We start from the raw sequence: 26,013 nt of genomic DNA, 5'->3' as shown, positions 1-26,013 counted from the left end.
TGGTCAGGTGATGCAGATTCCAAACGGCACATGGAAGTATTGCCGTATAAAGGGGAGGAGTTATTTGGGGTCGGTCCATCGGACCTGGTGGCCACGGCAACAGCTAGAAAATCCACCTTTTTTACCCCAAGTCACATCTCAGCAGAAAAAGACATAGTCTTTTCAGCCTCAGTCCTTTCGTCCCCATAATATCTGCCCAGGGATAGAGGTAAGGGAAGAAGACTGCAGCAGGCAGCCCATTCCCAGGAACAGAAGCCTTCCACCGCTTCTGCCAAGTCCTCAGCATGACGCTGGGGCCGTACAAACAGGTGCGGTGGGGGGTCGTCTCAAGAGTTTCAGCACGCAGTGGGCTCACTCGCAAGTGGACCCCTGGATCCTACAAGTAGTATCCCAGGGGTACAGATTGGAAATTCGAGACGTCTCCCCCTCGCAGGTTCCTGAAGTTTGCTTTACCAACGTCTACCTCCGACAGGGAGGCAGTATTGGAAACAATTCACAAGCTGTATTCCCAGCAGGTGATAATCAAAGTACCCCTCCTACAACAAGTAAAGGGGTATTATTCCACACTATATTGTGGTACTGAAGCCAGATGGCTCGGTGAGACCTATTCTAAATGGAGTCACTCAGAGCAGTGATAGCGAACCAGGAAGAAGGGGACTATATGGTGTCCCTGGACATCAAGGATGCTTACCTTCCATGTCCAAATTTGCCCTTCTCACAAAGGGTACCTCAGGTTCGTGGTACAAAACTGTCACTATCAGTTTCAGACGCTGCCGTTTGGATTGTCCACGGCACCCCGGGTCTTTACCAAGGTAATGGCCGAAATGATGATTCTTCTTCAAAGAAAAGGCGTCTTAATTATCCCTTACTTGGACGATCTCCTGATAAGGGCAAGGTCCAGAGAACAGTTGGAGGTCGGAGTAGCACTATCTCAAGTAGTTCTACGACAGCACGGGTGGATTCTAAATATTCCAAAATCGCAGCTGTCTCCGACGACATGTCTGCTGTCCCTAGGGATGATTCTGGACACAGTCCAGAAAAAGGTGTTTCTCCCGGAGGAGAAAGCCAGGGAGTTATCCGAGCTAGTCAGGAACCTCCAAAAACCAGGAAAAGTGTCAGTGCATCATTGCACAAGGGTCCTGGGAAAAATGGTGGCTTCTTACGAAGCGATTCCATTCGGCAGATTTCACGCAAGAACTTTTCAGTGGGATCTGCTGGACAAATGGTCCGGATCGCATCTTCAGATGCATCAGCGGATAACCCTGTCTCCAAGGACAAGGGTGTCTCTTCTGTGGTGGCTGCAGAGTGCTCATCTACTAAAGTGCCACAGTTATGCATTCAGGACTGGGTCCTGGTGACCACGGATTCCAGCTTGAAAGGCTGGGGAGCAGTCACACAGGGAAAAAAAAAAAAAAAAAAATTTCCAGGGAGTGTGATCAAGTCTGGGGACTTCTCTCCGCATAAATATACTGGAGCTAAGAGCAATTTACAATGCTCTAAGCTTAGCAAGACCTCTGCTTCAAGGTCAGCCGGTATTGATCCAGTGGGACAACATCACGGCAGTCGCCCACGTAAACAGACAGGGCGGCACAAGAAGCAGGAGGACAATGGCAGAGACTGCAAGGATTCTTCGCTGGGCGGAAAATCATGTGATAGCACTGTCAGCAGTTTTCATTCCGGGAGTGGACAACTGGGAAGCAGACTTCCTCAGCACGACCTCCACCCGGGAGAGTGGGGACTTCATCGAGAAGTTGTTTCCACATGATTGTGCACCGTTGGGAAAGACCAAAGGTGGACATGATGGCGTCCCGCCTGAACAAAAAACTGGACAGGTATTGCGCCAGGTCAAGAGACCCTCAGGAAATAGCTGTGGACGTTCTGGTAACACCATGGGTGTACCAGTCGGTGTATGTGTTCCCTCCTCTGCTTCTCATACCAAAGGTACTGAGAATTATAAGACGTAGAGGAGTAAGAACTATACTCGTGGCTCCGGATGGGCCAAGAAGGACTTGGTACCCGGAACTTCATAAGATGCTCACAGAGGACTCAGGGCCTCTGCCGATAAGAAGGGACTTGCTTCAGCAAGTACCATGTCTGTTCCAAGACTTACCGCGGGTGCGTTTGACGGCATGGCGGTTGAACGCCGGATCCTAAGGAAAAAAAAGGCATTCCGGAAGAGGTCATTCCTACCCTGGTCAAAGCCAGGAAGGAGGTGACCGCACAACATTATCACCACATGTGGCGAAAATATGTTGCGTGGTGTGAGGCCAGGAAGGCCCCACGAAGAAATTTCAACTCGGTCGATTCCTGCATTTCCTGCAAACAGGAGTGTCTATGGGCCTCAAATTGGGGTCCATTAAGGTTCAAATTTCGGCCCTGTCGATTTTCTTCCAGAAAGAATTGGCTTCAGTTCCTGAAGTCCAGAAATTTGACAAGGGAGTACTGCATATACAACCCCCTTTTGTGCCTCCAGTGGCACTGTGGGATCTCAACGTAGTCCTGGGATTCCTCAAATCACGTTGGTTTAAACCGCTCAAATCTGTGGATTTGAAATATCTCACATGGAAAGTGACCATGATGTTGGCCCTGGCCTCGGCCAGGCGAGTGTCAGAATTGGCGGCTTTGTCTCACAAAAGCCCATATCTGATTGTCCATTCGGACAGGGCAGAGCTGCGGACTCGTCCCCAGTTTCTCCCTAAGGTGGTGTCAGCGTTTCATCTGAACCAGCTTATTGTGGTACCTGCGGCTACTAGAGACTTGGAGGACTCCAAGTTGCTAGATGTTGTCAGGGCCCTGAAAATATAGATTTCCAGGACGGCTGGAGTCAGGAAAACTGACTTGCTGTTATCCTGTATGCACCCAAAAAACTGGGTGCTCTTGCTTCTAAGCAGACGATTGCTAGTTGAATGTGTAGTACAATTCAGCTTGCACATTCTGTGGCAGGACTGCCACAGCCAAAATATATAAATGCCCATTCCACAAGGAAGGTGGGCTCATCTTGGGCGACTGCCCGAGGGGTCTCGGTTTTACAACTTTGCCGAGCTGCTACTTGGTCAGGGGCACACCCTGGCTGAGGAGGACCTGGAGTTCTCTCACTCGGTGCTGCAGAGTCATCCGCACTCTCCCGCCCGTTTGGGAGCTTTGGTATAATCCCCATGGTCCTGACGGAGTCCCCAGCATCCACTTAGGACGTCAGAGAAAATAAGATTTTACTTACCGATAAATCTATTTCTCGTAGTCCGTAGTGGATGCTGGGCGCCCATCCCAAGTGCGGATTGTCTGCAATACTTGTACATAGTTATTGTTACAAAAAAATCGGGTTGTTATTGTTGTGAGCCGTCTGTTCAGAGGCTCCTACGTTTGTCATACTGTTAACTGGGTTTAGATCACAAGTTATACGGTGTGATTGGTGTGGCTGGTATGAGTCTTACCCGGGATTCAATATCCTTCCTTATTGTGTACGCTCGTCCGGGCACAGTATCCTAACTGAGGCTTGGAGGAGGGTCATAGGGGGAGGAGCCAGTACACACCACCTGATCCTAAAGCTTTAGTTTTGTGCCCTGTCTCCTGCGGAGCCGCTAATCCCCATGGTCCTGACGGAGTCCCCAGCATCCACTACGGACTACGAGAAATAGATTTATCGGTAAGTAAAATCTTATTATCACTCTTTATCTGTCTCTACTTTATCACTTGTTAAGGCTTAATACACTTGGGACAAAGTTTTGAGTTCTGACAATGGAGGAGAGTATAAATAGGAAAGTGGGACATCTCTTGACAATATTTGCATAGATCAGGCCTGGCCAACCTGTGGCTCTCCAGCTGCTGTAGAACCACACATTCCAGCATGCTCTGCCACAGTTTTAGCATTCCCTAATGGCATAATTGTGTCAGTGCATGCTGGGACATGTAGTTTCACAACAGCTGGAGAGCCCCAGATTGGCCAGGCCTGGCATAGATCATTGCTATAGTCCTGGGTAAAATGGAGTTAATGAATGAGCAAACCATACACTTGTCGAGAAAGCAAGGTGTATGCTGAAGGATGCAAACATAGAGATACAGTTTTGGGCAGAACCTGTTTCTACAGTAGTCTACTTAAAGAATCATTCTCAAACAGTTGCCCTATAGGACATAACACCAACTGAGGTATGGTCAAAAATAAAACGCCAAGCGTTGAGCATCTGAGACTATTTGGAAGCACTGCTTATGTCCTCATACCAAAGGAATGAACATGTAAGCTGGATTCAAAGTCAGTAAAGTGATTCAGAATCTATAATGCATAAAGTGCATAATGTGCAGATATTGTGATGAGAGTAAAGGCTACAGATTGCGAAATCAGACTACAAGAAAGCTTGTCAAGTCAAGGGACACTGTATTCAAAGAAATAATACAGGTTGTGGAAATGCTAGATCTTGACATGCAGAGAAAATATGTGCCATTGGTCATACCAGCAGCCGGAGACAATTCTGAACCAGAAACTACCAGTCTGGAAGTTGAGCCACAATAAAGATCATCTGCTAGAACAAACGGCAAGCCACTGAAAATATATGTTGAGTAGTTTGCAAAACATAGCATATTGTATACCTAAGGAGATTCAAAAGCCAAAAGCTGATTGGTGTGAATAGAAGTCTATAATAGTAAGAGATTTTGAGGCAGATGTATTAAGCCTTGAGAAGTGAAAAAGCACTGATAAGTGGAAAGTGATAACGCACCAGCCAAACAGCTCCTAACTGTCATTTTTCAAACGTGTGCGCTATCACCATCCCTTTTTTACTGCTTTATCACTTCTCCGGGCTTAATACAGCTGCCCCTTTGAGAGAAACAGAAGTCTAAAATACAAAAGACATTTGTTATTTATTGACAGTTTCTTATATAGTGCAGCCAATTCCATTGCGCTTTACAATTGAAAAAACAATGATCAAACAAAAACATCAAGCATTGTGACATTGACAACAGTTCAGAAAGTTTAAGTCAAGAGACTGTTGCTGAAGACTACGTTGTCAGGAAGATGGACTTTGCTAAAGATCCAGAAAAGCAAACCCAAGTTGCTTGACTTAATGATTTTCTTTTAGGAGTCTAACCTCACCTTTTTTAAAGGTTGCTAAGAGGAAGCTTCCATGATGCAATATGGAGAAGCTTGTAGCAAGGGGTGGTGTAAGTACTGGAGTGCGATACTGGCAGCCTCCAACAAAATAACTGCTCAGAAAATGCTTCAGTCCCTTACCAAGGTGCCACTCATAGTGTATCTGGCATGTGTGACGCCATCTTGCCACTGTGTATGAGCAACATGGTGGAAGATGGACAACCTCCACTTAGCTCCTGAGATCCTCTGCACTACCGAACTTCATCTGCTATTCCAGAGATCTGCACTGCTGCCGTGAGAGAGGACAGTCACAGGCTGGTGAGCTGTCTGCACTCCTGCTCAGCTGATTCCTCTCCATTGTGGAACCAATACTTGTAACAGTAAGTACGGCTGTACATTCACTTCCACAAATAAACCACAGAGCCCGATTAAGCTACCTGACTGGTCATTGCCTACACAATTTAATCGCTGGTGTGTAAAGTATTCTGCTCACCATCAAAAATACACACACATTCCCAGCAGTTAGGTGGGCTGAAAAAGGTGGTCAGAGATGTAAACTGAGGTCAGTGGTGATGTTTAGAAAGGCAAGACCATTCGTGATAGGTTGCTTGTAAAAGCAAGCCAGAATTTAAAATGGAGGACAGTGATGATTGTAGCTTAATATGGATGATTGAAAATTAATGACACAAGGAAATGTGGACCTGAAATGGAAATCTTTTCTCTGTTCTCTATAATGAAAATGCAAGTCACTTAATACTACGAGAATTTAGGTTTTCCACATTATATCACACTCCTGCTGTATTTAACATTGGAGAAAAAACAACAGTGCTACTGGGCAAATCTTTCCCACATAAAAGAGTGAAGCAGAGCCATATAATTTACACAGGCAGATCGGCTTTCATGCCAATAGGTCACTTTTCTCTGGATGAGTGATATTTAATTTGGTTGGAATTAATCCAAACACAGAGCACGAAAATATAATCTATAATACATTGTTTCTGACTTCATGAAAGGTCATCCAGCAGAGTCCAAGCATGCCATCTGGGCCTCTCATTGTTGGATTTTTGTGACGTCTCTGTTCAGGGTAAGTACACTTTTATATTATGTATTAATTCTGAATCTCCATCATTACGGACACTTACCATTTCACTGTATAAACCGCAAGCTAAACGACTGCTTGATTACATGTGCTCCAGTCAGATGCTGGTGGCAGTCTATCCAAGGCTGGATTTGGTTCTCTCGTGAAAGCTCATAATGCAGCAGATGTTGTGGTACACTAAAGAGCTTACATGTGCTAACAATTTACCACTTTGTCTGCTGTAGTCTTGCTCTAATGGCAATGGTTATTTTTTTTTACATATGTTCTAAAAGTGTGTGACAAAGGGCAATTTGATACCAGTGCATGCACATATCTGTAGATAGTATTTAGAGAGGTCAGGAGCGTTTCTGTACTTTTTAAGAGACACAGTCTGGCAACATATTTTAAAAGCACAGTCAACTCTTATTTTACAGTCCTGGATTTACATTACACTTTTTCTGTTTCCTCATAGTCCCGCAGGATTGGGTGGCACCCATTCCTTTTTCTGATATCTTTTCCAGGATTCTGCGCTACATTCTCATTTGATTGCAAGTGTTCTCAGATTGGTTAGGGTGCATTGTTTTTTTTTATTGCCAACTGATTTGCGCTATCAATAAGGATTGAATGGCACCAACTAGCCAATGAGAATACAACATTTCCTAATCCTATTCTGGCTGCTTAGATAATTAGAACTATATTGTGCTCACAGGCCAATGGGAAGGCAGTGCAATCAACAGAAGAGCAAATAGATCTTCTGGGAATCAAATAGCAAGCTGAGAGCATAGTGCGAGTTGTTTTTTGGGATTGCAATATCAGTGATATGTGGTTTCACTATGATGTGTGTGTTAGGGGGTAGAGCGCTGTACATGTGTAATATCAGGGTTATTGATAGAGTGCTATATGTGCATGTAATATCAGGGTTATGGGAAGAGTACTACATCTGTGTGTAATATCAGTGTTACAGGTAGAGTACTGTATGTATGTATTTATGTAATATCAGTTTTTATGGGGAGAGCGCAGTGTGTGTGTGCAATAATGGTGCTAAGGGGAGAGAGTTGAATATCTGTGTAACATCAGTGTTATGGGGAGAGGGCTGTATTAATGTGTGTGTAATATAAGTGTTATAAAAAGGGAGCTGTATGTGTGTGTAATATCAGTGTTATGGGGAGAGGGATGTACTCGTATGTGTGAGTAATATAAATGTTATGAATGGTGCTGTTTGTGTGAGTAATATCACTTTTATGGGGAGAGGGCTGTATGGATTCTGGGGAGAGGGCTGTATGGATTCTGTATGATATCCCGGCTGTCGGGATCCCGGCAGCGAGCACAGCGCGTTCCCTGACGTGCTTGCTGCGATCGCCACGCTTCGGCCCGGTGGTGACTGGGTTACAGTTCTCCTCAGGTGGTGGCGTGGACCACCACCCAAGTGGGGATTCCAGCCGACGGTCCTTGTGACGTCAAGAGCCAAAGTCTCCTTTCGCACTTCCTTACTCAAAACAGGGTTAGTGTGCGTGGCTTTATGGGGAAGGGGTGTGGCCATAGAATAGTACCAATTCACATTACACCGCACAGTTGTGTCAGTCAGTCACATTACACCACAAAGTAGTAAACCTTATACACCTTACTCCAGGTAGAGCACCTTATACACAGGAAAAATAAAAACACATGGAAAAAAAACCTGATTCATGCCCTTTACATTATTTGTAATGTTTCCTTACAGTAATGCCCCTTACACACTATGCCACACACCGTAATGTGCATTCCGCATTATGCCACACACCGTAATGTCCCTTACACATTATGGAACACACCGTAATGCCCATTACATGTTATGCCACACACCGTAATGCACATTACACATTAATCCACACAACGTAATGCCCAGTACGCATTATGCCACACACCGTAATGCCCATTACATATTATGCCACACACTGTAGTGCCCATTAAACCACACATTATAAATTAAAAACATTTGCGCATATACCTTAAACAAGCTGCTCAATGCAAATACATAGGTTAAAAACAAAATGAGCGCTACGTGTTATGTGTAAATATCATATAGTGGGTTTCCTGCTCATTGTCAGGGGTTTCATGCTCTGGGCTCCATGCTCATTGCCAGGGGTTTCCTGCTCGTTCCCAGGGGACTAATGCTTGTTGCCAAGGGTTTACTGCTCTGGGTCCCTATCTTGTTGCCAGCATCTGTCTCCCTCCCTTCTTGGTGGTGGCTGCAGCGGGCACCCGCGTAGCCCACCTGCTGCTGCCGTTTTTAGTGTGCGGGCAGGTGCCTGTGGGGTGATTGAGACCACGCCTTCAAGCGCCCGCCCTGCTACCCCACACCTAAAACCGCTTCTGTGTGTGTAATATCAGTGTTATGGGAGAGCGCTATAAAGGCGTAATATAAGTGTTATAATAAGATTTTACTTACCGATAAATCTATTTCTCGTAGTCCGTAGTGGATGCTGGGACTCCGTCAGGACCATGGGGATTAGCGGCTCCGCAGGAGACAGGGCACAAAAATAAAAGCTTTAGGACTAGGTGGTGTGCACTGGCTCCTCCCCCTATGACCCTCCTCCAAGCCTCAGTTAGGATACTGTGCCCGGACGAGCGTACACAATAAGGAAGGATTTTGAATCCCGGGTAAGACTCATACCAGCCACACCGTACAACCTGTGATCTGAACCAAGTTAACAGTATGACAAACGTAGGAGCCTCTGAACAGACGGCTCACAACAATAACAACCCGATTTTTTTGTAACAATAACTATGTACAAGTATTGCAGACAATCCGCACTTGGGATGGGCGCCCAGCATCCACTACAGACTACGAGAAATAGATTTATCGGTAAGTAAAATCTTATTTTCTCTGACGTCCTAGTGGATGCTGGGACTCCGTCAGGACCATGGGGATTATACCAAAGCTCCCAAACGGGCGGGAGAGTGCGGATGACTCTGCAGCACCGAATGAGAGAACTCCAGGTCCTCTTTAGCCAGGGTATCAAATTTGTAGAATTTTACAAACGTGTTCTCCCCCGACCACGTAGCTGCTCGGCAGAGTTGTAATGCCGAGACCCCTCGGGCAGCCGCCCAAGATGAGCCCACCTTCCTTGTGGAATGGGCCTTGATAGATTTAGGCTGTGGCAGGCCTGCCACAGAATGTGCAAGTTGAATTGTGCTACAAATCCAACGAGCAATCGTCTGCTTAGAAGCAGGAGCACCCAGCTTCTTGGGTGCATACAGTATAAACAGCGAGTCAGATTTTCTGACTCCAGCCGTCCATGAAATATATATTTTCAATGCCCTGACAACGTCCAGCAACTTGGAATCCTCCAAATCGCTAGTAGCCGCAGGCACCACAATAGGCTGGTTCAGGTGAAACGCTGAAACCACCTTAGGCAGAAACTGAGGACGCGTCCGCAGTTCTGCCCTGTCCGAATGGAAAATCAGATATGGGCTTTTATACGATAAAGCCGCCAATTCTGACACTCTCCTGGCTGAAGCCAGGGCCAGTAGCATGGTTACTTTCCATGTAAGATATTTCAAATCCACCGATTTGAGTGGCTCAAACCAATGGGATTTGAGAAAATCCAAAACTACATTAAGATCCCACGGAGCCACTGGGGGCACAACCGGGGGCTGTATATGTAGTACTCCTTTTACAAAAGTCTGGACTTCAGGAACTGAAGCCAATTCTTTCTGGAAGAAAATCGACAGGGCCGAAATTTGAACCTTAATGGACCCTAATTTGAGGCCCATAGACAATCCTGTTTGCAGGAAATGTAGGAATCGACCCAGTTGAAATTCCTCCGTCGGGGCCTTCCTGGCCTCACACCACGCAACATATTTTCTCCAAATGCGGTGATAATGTTGTGCAGTCACCTCCTTCCTGGCTTTTACCAGGGTAGGGATGACCTCTTCCGGAATGCCTTTTTCCCTTAGAATTCGGCGTTCAACCGCCATGCCGTCAAACGCAGCCCCGGTAAGTCTTGGAATAGACACGGTCCCTGCTGAAGCAAGTCCCGTCTTAGAGGTAGAGGCCACGGATCTTCCGTGAGCATCTCCTGAAGTTCCGGGTACCAAGTTCTTCTTGGCCAATCCGGAGCCACGAGTATCGTTCTTACTCCCCTTTGCCGTATAATTCTCAGTACTTTTGGTATGAGAGGCAGAGGAGGAAACACATACACTGACTGGAACACCCACGGTGTTACCAGAGCGTCCAGAGCTATTGCCTGAGGGTCTCTTGACCTGGCGCAATACCTGTCCAGTTTTTTGTTGAGGCGGGACGCCATCATATCCACCTTTGGTTTTTCCCAACGGTTCACAATCATGTGGAAGACTTCTGGATGAAGTCCCCACTCTCCCGGGTGTAGATCGTGTCTGCTGAGGAAGTCCGCTTCCCAGTTGTCCACTCCCGGAATGAACACTGCTGACAGTGCTATCACATGATCTTCCGCCCAGCGAAGAATCCTTGCAGCTTCTGCCATTGCCCTCCTGCTTCTTGTGCCGCCCTGTCTGTTTACGTGGGCGACTGCCGTGATGTTGTCCGACTGGATCAACACCGGCTGACCCTGAAGGAGGGGTTTTGCCAGGCTTAGAGCATTGTAAATCGCTCTTAGCTCCAGTATATTTATGTGAAGAGACATCTCCAGGCTTGACCACACTCCCTGGAAGTTTCTTCCCTGTGTGACCGCTCCCCAGCCTCTCAGACTGGCATCCGTGGTCACCAGGACCCAGTCCTGTATGCCGAATCTGCGGCCCTCTAACAGATGAGCACTCTGCAACCACCACAGAAGAGACACCCTTGTCCGTGGAGACAAAGTTATCCGCTGATGCATCTGCAGATGCGATCCGGACCATTTGTCCAGCAGATCCCACTGAAAAGTTTGTGCGTGGAATCTGCCGAATGGAATCGCTTCGTAAGAAGCCACCATTTTTCCCAGGACTCTTGTGCATTGATGCACAGACACTTTTCCTGGTTTTAGGAGGTTCCTGACAAGTTCGGATAACTCCCTGGCTTTCTCCTCCGGAAGAAACACCTTTTTCTGAACCGTGTCCAGAATCATTCCCAGGAACAGCAGACGTGTCGTCGGGGTCAATTGAGATTTTGGAAAATTCAGAATCCACCCGTGCTGTTGCAGCACTACTTGGGTTAGTGCTACTACGTCCTCCAGCTGTTCTCTGGACCTTGCCCTTATCAGGAGATCGTCCAAGTAAGGGATAATTAATACGCCTTTTCTTCGCAGAAGAAACATCATTTCGGCCATTACCTTGGTAAAGACCCGAGGTGCCGTGGACAATCCAAACGGCAGCGTCTGAAACTGATAATGACAGTTTTGCACCACGAACCTGAGGTACCCTTGATGTGAAGGGCAAATTGGGACATGCAGGTAAGCATCCTTGATGTCCAGGGACACCATAAAGTCCCCTTCTTCCAGATTCGCTATCACTGCTCTGAGTGACTCCATCTTGAACTTGAATTTTTGTATGTACAGGTTCAAAGATTTCAGATTTAGAATAGGTCTTACCGAGCCGTCCGGCTTCGGTACCACAAATAGTGTGGAATAATACCCCTTTCCCTGTTGTAGGAGGGGTACCTTGACTATCACCTGCTGAGAATACAGCTTGTGAATGGCTTCCAATACCGTCGCCCTGTCTGAGGGAGACGTTGGCAGAGCAGACTTTAGGAACCGGCGAGGGGGAGACTTCTCGAATTCCAACCTGTAACCCTGAGATACTACCTGCAGGATCCAGGGGTCCACCTGTGAGTGAGCCCACTGTGCGCTGAAATTCTTGAGTCGACCCCCCACCGCCCCCGAGTCCGCTTGTAAAGCACCAACGTCATGCTGAGGGCTTTGCAGAAGCCGGGGAGGGCTTCTGCTCCTGGGAGGGAGCTGCTTGGTGCACTCTCTTACCCTTTCCTTTGCCTCGGGGCAGATATGACTGTCCTTTTGCCCGCTTGTTCTTATAGGAACGAAAGGACTGCGGCTGAAAAGACGGTGTCTTTTTCTGTTGGGAGGGGACCTGAGGTAAAAAGGTGGATTTCCCGGCTGTTGCTGTGGCCACCAAATCCGATAGACCGACCCCAAATAATTCCTCCCCTTTATACGGCAATACTTCCATATGCCGTTTGGAATCCGCATCACCTGACCACTGTCGCGTCCATAAACTTCTTCTGGCAGATATGGACATCGCACTTACTCTCGATGCCAGAGTGCAAATATCCCTCTGAGCATCTCGCATATAAAGAAAAGCATCCTTTAATTGCTCTATAGTCAATAAAATACTGTCCCTATCCAGGGTATCAATATTTTCAGTCAGGGAATCCGACCAAACCACCCCAGCACTGCACATCCATGCTGAGGCGATGGCTGGTCGCAGTATAACACCAGTATGAGTGTATATACTTTTCAGGGTAGTTTCCAGCCTCCTATCAGCTGGATCCTTGAGGGCGGCCGTTTCAGGAGACGGTAACGCCACTTGTTTTGATAAGCGTGTGAGTGCCTTATCCACCCTAGGGGGTGTTTCCCAGCGCGCCCTAACCTCTGGCGGGAAAGGATATAATGCCAATAACTTCTTTGAAATTAGCAGTTTTCTATCGGGGTTAACCCACGCTTCATCACACACTTCATTCAATTCCTCTGATTCAGGAAAAACTACAGGTAGTTTTTTCAGACCCCACATAATACCCCTTTTTGTGGTACTTGCAGTATCAGAGATATGCAAAGCCTCCTTCATTGCCGTGATCATATAACGTGTGGCCCTACTGGAAAATACGTTTGTTTCTTCACCGTCGACACTAGATTCGGTGTCCGTGTCTGGGTCTGTGTCGACCGACTGAGGTAAAGGGCGTTTTACAGCCCCTGACGGTGTCTGAGACGCCTGGACAGGTACTAACTGGTTTGCCGGCCGTCTCATGTCGTCAACTGATTTTTGTAACGTGCTGACATTATCACGTAATTCCATAAACAAAGCCATCCATTCCGGTGTCGACTCCCTAGGGGGTGACATCACCATTACCGGCAATTGCTCCGCCTCCACACCAACATCGTCCTCATACATGTCGACACACACGTACCGACACACAGCAGACACACAGGGAATGCTCTTATCGAAGACAGGACCCCACTAGCCCTTTGGGGAGACAGAGGGAGAGTTTGCCAGCACACACCCAAGCGCTATAAATATATAGGAACAACCCTACAGAAGTGTTGTTTCCTTTATAGCAGCTTAATATATCAATATCGCCAAAAAAGTGCCCCCCCTTTCTGTTTTTTTACCCTGTTTCTGTAGTGCAGTGCAGGGGAGAGTCCTGGGAGCCTTCCTCGCAGCGGAGCTGTGCAGGAAAATGGCGCTGTGTGCTGAGGAGATAGGCCCCGCCCCCTATTTCGGCGAGCTCTTCTCCCGGTGTTTGTGAGACCTGGCAGGGGTTAAATACATCCATATAGCCCCAGGGGCTATATGTGATGTATTTTTAGCCAGAACAAGGTATTATCATTGCTGCCCAGGGCGCCCCCCCCCAGCGCCCTGCACCCTCAGTGACCGCTGGTGTGAAGTGTGCTGACAACAATGGCGCACAGCTGCACTGCTGTGCGCTACCTCATGAAGACTGAAAAGTCTTCTGCCGCCGGTTTCTGGACCTCTTCACTTTTCGGCATCTGCAAGGGGGTCGGCGGCGCGGCTCCGGGACCGGACTCCATGGCTGGGCCTGTGTTCGATCCCTCTGGAGCTAATGGTGTCCAGTAGCCTAAGAAGCCAATCCATCCTGCACGCAGGTGAGTTCACTTCTTCTCCCCTAAGTCCCTCGTTGCAGTGAGCCTGTTGCCAGCAGGACTCACTGAAAATAAAAAACCTAATAACTTTTTCTAAGCAGCTCTTTAGGAGAGCCACCTAGATTGCACCCTGCTCGGACGGGCACAAAAACCTAACTGAGGCTTGGAGGAGGGTCATAGGGGGAGGAGCCAGTGCACACCACCTAGTCCTAAAGCTTTTATTTTTGTGCCCTGTCTCCTGCGGAGCCGCTAATCCCCATGGTCCTGACGGAGTCCCAGCATCCACTAGGACGTCAGAGAAAAGAAGGGTACTGTATGTGTGTGTAATATCAATGTTATGGGGAGAGGGTTGTATGTGTAATATCAGTATTATGGGGAGAGTGCTGTATGTGTGCATTATCAGTGTTATGGGGAGAGGGCTGAATGTATGCAAAATCAGTGTTATAAGAAAGGTGCTGTATGTGTGTGTGATATCACTATTATAAGAAGAGTGCTGTATATGTGTAATATCAGTGTTATGGGGGAAGGACTGTAGGTGTGTGTAATATCAGTGTTATGGGGAGAGGACTGTGTGTGTGTGTAATATCAGTGTTTTGGGGTACACTGTTGTATGTACAGGGTGTTTAAAAAAAAAAGTCAATTAAACTTGTATTTGTATCTTATGTATTACAGTAGACGCTGAGTGACAGCCGGTATGTCACAGTACTCCATCCAGGAATGTGCATTTGGTGTGGAACATTATTTCCAAAGTTACAAATGTGTCCTCATACATCTTGCTTCAATACGCTGTGGTAATGTTTGGAGAGGGAAAGAGAGACTCTGTGTTGGGGCACGCTTAAATAAAACTTAACTTTTAATTAGAATAAGATAAGAATGTAGTACATTGACAGACACACACATACAAACATGTATAAGGTTCTAAAAGAGGAGGAAAAGAGGGAATCTAGATCTCTCTCTACTGTTATCATAGGAATCTAAAGGTAGACTCTGAAGAAATATGAAAATTAAAGATTACAAATAAGAATAAATATTCTCAAGTGATATAAATGAGGTGACAGTGATACCTAAGATGAAAATATCAAAGATTAGTTTCCACATAAAGAAGAAAAAAGATTTCAAATACAAATCACAATGGCATTTATTATAACAACAATTTCTTTATAGACTAAAAATATAGGTCCGTTGACCAATGCCAATTGTGATGAATATATCCTGGTATCCTAGTAAGAGGTAATTTGCTGATTCTAGATTACTGATCAATATAAGGAGAAAATTGCAAAATGTGTGCAAATCTGAGGTCAAATGTGCAATAGAGTCAATAATTGCTCCAACACTTAGGTTTTGCATACATAGGTAAGAATATAACAATATTAACAGGTGATTGATACGATTAACAAGTCTGAGATCAGACAATTAGAAAAGGAAAAAAGAAAGGTATGAAATCAGTAGGGTCAAAGGTTGCTCCAACACTTCTGCTTTTCACATAGGGATAAAGATATCTATTACTGCACCTAAGATTCCCTAGTAGTCTCCCATCTAGGTACTAATCAGGCTCCTCACTGCTTAGCTTCCAAGATCAGGCGAGATTGGGCGTAGCCAGAGAGATATGGCAGTAATATCACATAAATTGTGAATGAGAGAGTGTGTGGTTATTGGCACATACCAAAGAAGTACTTCTGCTGTCCATTGAAATGCATAGTCTGTCAGTTATTATTGTATTACCGGGAATTTAAATGACTGGCATTTTGGATGAGTGAGTACTGAATAAGTGAGATATAGGAAACAATTAAGTACAGGGCCCACCCCCTCCTTTCACCATACAACAGATAGTGGACGAGAGAGGTGGGTTACCTGGACTAGTAGAAAGTAAGTGTGGAATTACACAGGTATCTTAAAGTTTCCTTTTTAAGAAAGTACCAAGATAAAGATCCTATAATCATATGTGATCTTAGGACAAGGTTGAAGCAACTAGGTGTGGTTCAGAAATTCAATTGCCCATCTATCGATATTGAAGATGTGAAAAGGAGGACTGTATACTATTAATAAAGTCCGTTGGTTATTTATGACGATGGTCAATACGAAATAGAACAAACTGACAAGAAAAAAGAATTTAGCAGATTACCTGATGGTAGATCAAATTGGTAACAAAATTAACATGGATAATACGATACCAGGATAGTCGGTGGGCTGAACCGTGCACTGTTCAGCACCACTTAACACAGACGGCCGTTTCACCTGAGGTGGCTTGTTTACTGTGTGACATGATAGTGGAGAGCTATCTATTTAAGGCCAAAAAAGGGGGAGTGGTCTCATTTGGTGTATACGCTGTGTACAGGTAGTCTTCACGTTACCCTGTTTTTGCCCGATTTTTAAAAGGCAAAATGCGCCCTGCTCCTTTAGCGGCACCATGCTTAAACAGCCTACCCACTGCCTTGCTGCTGCCGCGTGAAAAGATGCTATGTGCATAGCATCTAATCACATTAGATAGCGTGGGGGAAACCCAGCACCTCTGTAGCCCCTCCCTAGCCAGACGGGCCTGTTCATGCATGTGCGCGCTCAAGACACGTGCGAACGCAGCCCCCCCCCCCAACTCCTGCCCGCATCGAATCCTAGCGGGAAAACTACACAGGTAGTGACATTTAAAGACACATTTTTAAATTACCATATCAATGGGGTCAATTCTATTCGGCAACTTAAGAATAGCGCCGGGAATTAGCTCCCGACGCTATTCAATTCAGCTGCTAGTGACCCGCAATTGTCTGGAATTCTTCTCTCATCCCCGGGGGATGAGAGAAGAAACCCGACAAAAGTGCTGCCTCGCGAGGCTGATTCTGTCGGGAATCAGCCTCGCGCCGGGGAGTTAAGTCGGAGAATGCCCGTTCTCCCGACAATTCAACCTGTTTAGTCGGCGAGAACGGGACATCGCCGACTTAACTGGAGCTGAATTGAATAGCGTCGGGAGCTAATTCCCGGCGCTATTCTTAAGTTGCCAAATAGAATTGACCCCATTGTATTTGCTTAAAGGTCAAAATGCGCCCTGCCCCTTTAGCGGCGCTCTGCTAAAACAGCCTACCTACTGCCTTGATGTCGGTGCGTGAATAGAGGACAGCTCTTAAAGCATGTTATATGCTCTTTAATGTTGAAAGCCACAAAAAAATATCTTGTGGTCGTGTACACTGGCAATTCCTTACCAGCGTTTGTTTAATATCAGTTTCGTCATTCAGAAGCGTTAACACCTGGTACAGTATAATGGAGTGTTATGGAAGTGCCCAATATGTACGTGATACCCTATGCGGCAGGGAAGCTTTGGGAACATGCTTCCAATACTGCATTATAAGCAAGAAAAATGTGGCAGGTTTTGGCATTTCTCTACACCCATATACAAGCCCTAAACCTCCCCTAATATCTTATGATGACCTTTGATCTTTCTGAAAAACGGCATAAAAAATAACCCTATTAATCACCCTGCAGAGGAATACCATGAGAGAATGGAAGCCCAGTTACCCATTTGCTGCTAGTGTCACACCTTCTGCATTTGCACAGTAGAACTATACAAAAGCTCCTCACACCCAAAACACTCTGCAGAAACTGATGATTTACACACAGGACCTGCAGGACAGGCTCCTCTTCCCAGACTCTACATCTTTGTGTTCTTGTCGTCACCCTTGTCGCATGTCTGCACGCCCCCATTTCTGAACCAGAAAGCCCTTTTGTACTGCAAGTGTCTCACGCTGCAGAAATCCAATGTCTTGGCTCTGTTCAGAAAACTGTGGGATTAAGTGTTTGCTAAAGACCAAACTGAAATAGCTTCACCAGATATATAAATAGTAATTAAACTGTTCCCTTGTGTAACCTAATCAGAATAATCAGTCACAATCACTTTCAACTTTTCCTTTCCCCCTTTTAAACGCAATGCCTGTGGGCAAGAAGAGGCTTGAACAAGTTTGCCTGTAGTGGCTCGGCCAAGTGTACGGAAATGTGGAGAAGTTCAATGTAACCAAAGACAGCTAATGTTCTCAACCGTCTAATGGACAGGCATATCATTTGTTGAGGAGGGTAGAATTAAAAAAACTTTGTAAAATATTATGTTGGCATTGTATTCTCACTAAGCAGAGACCAGTACAAGACAGAAAATGGATCAAAATAGGGCTAGAATTATAGAAAAAGAGTGCCCTGGCATTTTGCCCCAGAACATAACATCACTATGATAAAAAGTGCATCACCAGTGACCGGTCATATACACCGTATAGACCACAATAAACAGCTCCAATGTGTGAAACAATCAGCAGCTAGATTTGTATAAAACAATGAAAAGGAACTTCTGATTGGCTGCTATGGGATACTGCAGATTTTTACTTTGTTAATAGGTATGTGAATGGTTCTGGTCCTTTATTGAAAAATTCCATCTTTGTAGACTGAAAAAAAAAAAGAAAAAAAAGAAAAAACCTCTTTGTCTGAAACAAAACTAATATTTCATTTCCAGTAAAACTTGGACAGTTAGTCTCCATATCTAATGTGCAGTATTTTGGTAAGGTTATTTCCTTAGCCGCAGGATTCTGAACAAACATATTCTATATCAAACAATTACAGTTTGGCTTAGTGGCAGAGTGTGTCCTTTGCCCTGTGTAAGTGATACTAGAGAAAATCAGCCCAGATTTCAAAGAGGTGAGTTGCTGTCTTAGGCGGACATGAAAGAGCTATTCATTAATCAATTCACCACTAGTGGATTATCCTGAATGTTTCATAGGTAGCATGAAAACAGTTTGACTCATTGGCTAAGTTGCTGCCATAAAAAGACATGTAAAACTGAGGGGTAATACAGTCGCTGCTTCTGCATATGTTAGAGAAGGTGTAGTTTTGCAGAAAACAGAGAGAACACAGAACTAGAAGACATGGGGCAATATGTACTAGCCTGCGAGATGCAGGCGGTCCGTGAATGTCTGCGAGTCATTTACAGGTCGGTTTTGCCCTGTAGATGATTGTCACTTAATAATAACGAGTTTTATGGTAAGAGCTTACCCTTGTTAAAACTCTTTCTGCGAGGTACACTGGGCTCCACAAGTCTGGACAATGGGGTGTAGAATAGGATCTTGATCCGAGGCACCAACAGGCTCAAAACTTTGACTGTTCCCAGAATGCACAGAGCCGCCCCCTATATCACCCCGCCTCCCAGCACAGGAGCTCAGTTTAGTTAACCAGCCCAATGCAGTAGCAGAAAAAGAGACGACAACGGTTAGTAGCCACATACACCACACTCTCACGACAAGAGAAGTGTCAGCGGCTAATGCCATATCAACCCAAAGAAGCTAAGTGCGTCAGGGTGGGTGCCTTGTGGAGCCCAGTGTACCTCGCAGAAAGAGTTTTAACAAGGGTAAGTTCTTACCATAAAACTAATTTTCTGCTGCGGTGTACACTGGGCTCCACAAGTCTGGACAATGGGGATGTCCTAAAGCAGTTCCTTATGGGAGGGGACGCACTGTAGCAGGCACAAGAACCCGGCGTCCAAAGGAAGCATCCTGGGAAGCGGCAGTATCGAAGGCATAGAACCTTATGAACGTGTTCCCGGAGGACCACGTAGCCGCCTTGCACAATTGATCAAGGGTCGCACCACGTTGGGTCGCACCACGTTGGGCCGCCCAAGAAGGTCCAACAGACTGAGTAGAATGGGCCGTAATATGAACAGGAGCTGACAGACCAGCCTTCACATAAGCATGCGCAATCACCATTCTAATCCACCTGGCCAGGGTCTGCTTGTGAGCAGGCCAGCCACGTTTGTGAAATCCAAACAAAACAAAGGGAGAATCAGACTTTCGAATAGAAGCAGTTCTCTTCACATAGATACGGAGAGCCCGTACCACATCCAAAGACCGCTCTTTGGGAGACAAATCAGGAGAGACAAAAGCTGGAACCACAATCTCCTGATTAAGGTGGAACGAAGAAACCACCTTAGGTAAATATCCGGGACGAGTCCTTAGAACCGCCCGGTCACGGTAAAAAATCAGATATGGGGAACTACAAGACAAGGCACCCAAATCCGACACTCTTCTAGCAGAGGCAATAGCCAGCAAGAACACCACCTTAAGGGAAAGCCACTTAAGGTCAGCTGAACCAAGAGGTTCAAATGGAGGATCCTGCAACGCCTCCAAAACCACCGACAAGTCCCAAGGAGCCACAGGCGGGACATAGGGAGGTTGGATATGCAACACACCCTGAGTGAAAGTATGAACATCAGGTAAAGTCGCAATTTTTCTCTGAAACCACACCGACAAGGCAGAAATATGAACCTTGAGGGAGGCCAGACGCAGGCCTAAATCTAGGCCCTGCTGTAGAAAAGCCAAAAGTTAGGCTGTACTAAACTTGGAAGCGTCATAATGGTTAGATGCGCACCAAACAAAGTAGGAATGCCAGACCCGATGGTAAATCCGAGCAGAGGCCAGTTTCCGGGCCTGCAACATAGTTTTAATGACCTCTTCAGAAAAACCCTTAGCTCTTAAGACGGAAGCTTCAAGAGCCATGCCGTCAAAGACAGCCGGGCTAGGTCCTGGTAGACACAGTGGCCCTGAACGAGGAGGTCTGGGCGTTGTGGAAGTAGAAGTGGACGCTCTGACGATAGGCCTTGCAGGTCTGAGAACCAGTGCCGTCTGGGCCACGCAGGAGCTATGAGAAGCAGATTTCCTTTTTCTTGCTTGAACTTCCGAATTACCCGGAGGGAACACGTACGGCAGCCGAAACCTCCACGGCACTGCCAGCACATCCACGAATGCTGCTTGAGGATCCCTTGTCCTTGCTCCGAAGACCGGAACCTTGTGATTGTGTCGAGACGCCATCAGATCCACATCTGGAAGACCGCACCTTTCCACGAGGAGTTGAAACACTTCTGGATGGAGGCCCCACTCGCCAGCATGCACGTCCTGACGACTGAGAAAGTCCGCTTCCCAATTAAGGACTCCCGGAATGAATATTGCCGATATTGCCGGTAGATGGCGTTCTGCCCGACGTAGAATCCGTGAGGCTTCCTTCATTGCCAAACGGTTTCGAGTGCCGCCTTAATGATTTATGTAAGCCACTGTGGTGGCGTTGTCCGACTGTACTTGAACAGGACGGTTCTGAATCAAATGCTGGGCTAGGTTCAACGCATTGAAGACCGCCCGCAATTCCAGAATGTTGATCGAGAGGAGAGATTCCTCCTTGGTCCACAGACCCTGCAAGGAGTGCTGCTCCAGGACCGCGCCCCAACCTCTTAGACTGGCATCTGTCGTCAACAGGACCCGGTTGGATATCCAGAAGGGACGGCCTCTGCACAATTGTCGGTCCTGGAGCCACCAGAGCAGCGACAGACGGACCTCCGAAGTCAAAGAGATCATTTGAGACCTGATCCGGTGAGGCAGGCCGTCCCACTTGGCTAGATCGAGCTTCTGGAGGGGGCAAGAATGTAATTGAGCATACTCCACCATGTCGAATGCTGATACCATGAGGCCCAGCACCTGCATTGCCGAATGTATCGACACTTGCGGACGAGTAAGGAAGCAACGAGTCCTGTCCTGAAGTTTCAGGACTTTCTCCTGAGACAAGAACAACCTCTGGTTGTGAGTGTCCAACAGCGCTCCCAGATGCACCATGCTCTGAGCAGGGACCAGGGAGGATTTCTTCCAGTTGATGAGCCACCCGTGGGCTTGTAGAAACCGGACCGTCATATCCAGATGACACAGGAGAAGATCTGGGGAATTTGCCAGGATTAACAAGTCGTCCAGATACGGCAGTATCCTGACCCCTTGACGGCGGAGTACCACCATCATCACAGCCATAACTTTGGTGAAGACTCGCGGAGCCGTTGTTAAACCAAAAGGTAACGCCCGAAACTGGTAATGGAGGTTGCCAATAACGAACCTCAGGTATTGTTGATGTGACACTGCTATAGGAATATGCAGGTAAGCATCCTGTATGTCCAGGGAGACCATGTAGTCCACAGGTTCCAAGGCCAGAACTATAGAGCGAAGGGTTTCCATACGGAACTTGGAAACCTTCACAAACTTGTTCAGTGCCTTGAGGTTGAGAATGGGCCGAGAGGACCCATTCGGTTTGGGGACTAGAAACAGTGGAGAATAGTACCCCCGGCCCCTCTGAGCAAGAGGCACCTGTACTACAACTCCTGTATCCAGAAGGGTCTGTACCACCGAATGCAGAGTGTTTGCCTTTGTCTGGTCCGACAGGACGTCTGTCTGGCAAAATTGATGAGGGGGTCGGTTTTTGAAGGCTATGGCGTAACCTCGAGTGACGACTTCCCGTACCCAGGCATCTGAAGTGGTCTTCAACCATTCCTGGGTATACCCTAGAAGCCGGTCCACCACCCTGGGATCCCCCAGGGGGAGGCGCGCCCCGTCATGCGGCAGGCTTATCGGTCTTGGCTGCTGGCTGATGGGCAGCCCAGGCTCTTTTGGGCTTCGGCTTACCAGGTTTGGAAGTGCGAGCCTGCTTATAGTACGCCTGACCTTTTGCTTTACCTGAAGGACGAAAGGGGCGAAAGGACGTGCCTTTGGCCTTCGACACAGAAGGAGCTGTATTAGGCAGACAGGCAGTTTTGGCAGTAGCCAAGTCAGCCACTATCTTATTTAAGTCCTCCCCAAACAGAATATCCCCCTTGAAAGGGAGTACCTCCAGGGTTTTTCTAGAGTCCAGATCCACAGACCAGGATCTCAGCCACAATATCCTGCGAGCCAGGACTGACGTAGTAGAGGCCTTGGCTGCTAGGATACCGGCATCAGAAGCCGCCTCTTTAATATAGCGAGAAGCTGTGACAATATATGACAAGCATTGTCTAGCATGGTCAGAGGAGATTTCAGCTTCTAACTCCAAGGCCCATGCTTCAATATCCTCTGCCGCCCATGTAGCTGCAATAGTGGGCCTTTGTGCAGCACCCGTGAGGGTGTAAATCGCTTTTAGACAACCCTCGACACGTTTATCCGTAGGCTCTTTTAGAGACGTGACGGTAGTGACAGGTAGAGCTGAGGAAACCACCATCCTAGCCACATATGAGTCTACTGGAGGAGGCGTTTCACAATTCTTAGCTCTGGCGCGAGGGGATAGCGAGCCAGCATCTTCTTTTGAGGCACAAACTTCGTACCCGGGCTTTGCCAGGGTTCCTGACGTATATCCACTAGGTGGTCAGAGTGAGGTAAAACTTGTTTAATCACCTTCTGACGCTTGAACCTATCTGGGTTCTTAGGAGGAACGGATGGCTCGGGATTATCCGTAATCTGCAGAATTAACTTAATAGCCTCCAAAAGATCAGGAACATCCACATGTGAACTACCCTCCCCATCAGCCGTATCTGAGTCAGAACCTGTGGGGTTAGTGTATGTGCTGTCTTCATCAGACGAGGTGTCAGTGACAGCAGTGGATTGTGAGGAGACGAGCGCTCGCTTAGAAGACCTCTTGGACTTAGGCGAGCGATGGTCAGACTTTTAAGTAGTCAGGGACTGGTTCAACTTCTTTAATTGAGCAGATAAATAGTCCGCCCACGGCGGGTTAGCTGCAGGGACCACATACGGTTGTACCGGCATTGGGGGTCCTATAGGGGGTGAAAGTTTATGAACTAGCGTATGCAGAAGCGTGGAAAAAGCGTCCCATGGAGGGTCAGTATGTGCCTCCGTTGCCACAGTCCCACTGGGGGGCAAGGAGCCCCCAGAACCAGAGCCCACAGCTGCTATATTCTCCCCATATGTGCCTCTGGCTTCAGCAACACCAGCAGTGTGTTCCGCCCCAGAACCGTTACCCTCAGAAGCAGACATGATATAACTTGCAGTATGAGGTAACACAGTACAATTATTAGCAGCACTATATCCCTAAACCCAAACCCCTGCGCAGTATAGTCAGCACCAGCAGAGATAAAGGAGAGATATGGTGACTAAATCACAGAGAAAAATACGTAATACAGTATATCTTTGTGAAAATCCTATATTAGGATTTTACCTAATAAAGGTTTTACCCCCGCATGCTGGTACTTGTGGTTCTCCAAGTACCAGCTTGCGGGGGAGGCTTGCTGGGACTTGTAGTTCTGCTGCAAAAAAACAATATTCTTTCATTTTACACTCTGGCTATCAGCCCCCCATCCGCAGCCCTTGGATGGGGGGGGGACAGCCTCGGGCTTCACCCCTGGCCCTTGGGTGGCTGGAGGGGGGGGGACCCCTTGATTGAAGGGGTCCCCACTACTCCAGGGTACCCCGGCCAGGGGTGACTAATTGGGGTTTTAATGCCACGGCCGCAGGGACCGACATAAAAGTGTCTCCCCAGCTAGTGGAGCCCGGTGCTGGTTCCAAAAATACGGGGGACCCCTGTCATTCCCCCCCCCCCCCGTATTTTTACAACCAGGACCGGCTCAAAGAGCCCGAGGCTGGTTATGCTTAGGAGGAGGGACCCCACGCATTTTTTTTTTCAGGTTTTTAACCCATTCCATAAAAAATATATATATATTTTTAAAAATATATAAATAATACTTGTGCCTCCTAAATAGACAAACCAAGTACCTAATCCCTTCTAATATAAATAGATATGCTATTAGCAATAAAAAAAACCACAAAAAAAAACATGTTTTTAAAAAATTTTTATTACATTCCGCCAGCAAAGTGAGGCGGATTGAAAATGACGAATTTACTGTGGAAAAGCACTGTTGTCGAATTTACATTCTTCAATTGAATATACTTTTGTCGAAAAGCCGCATTTGTACCATTGCAGAAATGTCGAATTTGTCAATTGTCGAATTTCAAAAAGTCGAATTTGAAAAGTCCGTTTTTTTGGCGAAAAGTACTGTATTGCATTGTCGGGTTTTTTTTGGGCGAAAAAGTCCAGTTTTTCGACATTTTTGGGAATTCGACCGCAATTGCATATACCCCTAAATCTACAATGGTTATATGCCCCAGGTCTCATGTATATAATGATCCACACCCAGGAGCTACCAATCTATATCAATTAAACAATTAGTCCACACTGTCCAGGAACAGCAAATAGTGGCCAGCAACGCCAGTACTTTTTCCTAATACCCCATAGATGGACGCAGGAAAAGCAGTGATTTTGAGCCTAATATAGTAGGCGGATATGTGCACAGTCAAAAATTGAGGGTGTTAGGCGGTACAATACCGATACTTGATTCAGCTCCCATGAGTGCTATGGAAGATGATACTGTATATAGCTTACAACCTACCAATGGCTTGAGATTATCCTGATATACATATTTTACAACACAAAGGTGCAGTTGGGGTCCAAACATTTTAGATAGCTGTATAATCTAAATTCAAGGATCTGATAGGACTAGTCATGTACATATATGCAAAACGTGAAGTTATTGTACATGGGGAATAGCACGGGAATTACAGTCTATTAAAACCCCCCCAAAAAACTGTAACTTAACTTTTGTTGACAACAGCTCAGAGAACTTGAATATCATCTTGTAAGACTGCTAGTCAATAAAACATCATATTTCCTTACCGTTGATTCTGTTAATCCACCAACAGACACAGTCAGACCCATTAAGACATAGTAACTATATATCGGCAGCCCCAGGAGCTGTGTGATATGAGGAAAGGCTTGTGAAGGGGCATTCCAGTTCAGGGACTCTGCCTGTGACCTGGATGGAGAGGACAGGCATCAATCAGTGATCATATGACCAATGCAACCAGCGCAAGCTGCTGTACCAAGGTCAAGTCTGGACACTAATGGCACGTAATGAAACATAGAAAGTTTTAGTTATTGTAAGAAGTTATATTTTATCATTTGTTTCTGTAATCTGCTGTAATGTAGGGTAGAAAACATGCATGTAGCTACCTGTAATTAATGAGATCAATATCAGTTACAATGGTTACAACTTTCAGCAATTTACCATTAAATAGAATGTATTTCCTGATCTGTCTGTATGAATGTAATTAGCAGTAGACTTCACCCATTTGTAGACCACCAATTATTAACGAAGTAAAGCCAACCATCACTGAAAGCCCTGGCTGTGCACTGAAAGCCCTGGCTGTGCACTATGACCTTATTCAGAGATGGATGCAGATTGCTGCATACGCTGCAAGATCTGCGTCAATCGCCTTACA

The 26,013-nt window shown here is 46.5% G+C and overlaps 1 protein-coding gene and 1 pseudogene across 1 annotated transcript in view; both read right to left on the bottom strand.

Moving 5' to 3' along the window:
* TBCD (tubulin folding cofactor D) overlaps positions 1-26,013 on the bottom strand; it is a 707,681-nt gene that overhangs the window by 78,823 nt on the left and 602,845 nt on the right. The window contains exon 33 of the mRNA XM_063961004.1: positions 25,409-25,547. Within this exon, the coding sequence (XP_063817074.1) occupies positions 25,409-25,547 (139 nt within the window). The remainder of the gene's footprint in view (positions 1-25,408; positions 25,548-26,013) is intronic.
* LOC134895817 (5S ribosomal RNA) lies at positions 15,427-15,545 on the bottom strand (annotated as a pseudogene).

Source organism: Pseudophryne corroboree, chromosome 3 (genome assembly GCF_028390025.1).
Source record: "Pseudophryne corroboree isolate aPseCor3 chromosome 3, aPseCor3.hap2, whole genome shotgun sequence".
Classification (NCBI taxonomy): Eukaryota; Metazoa; Chordata; class Amphibia; order Anura; family Myobatrachidae; genus Pseudophryne; species Pseudophryne corroboree.
This window is presented reverse-complemented; position numbering and strand designations above follow the sequence as displayed.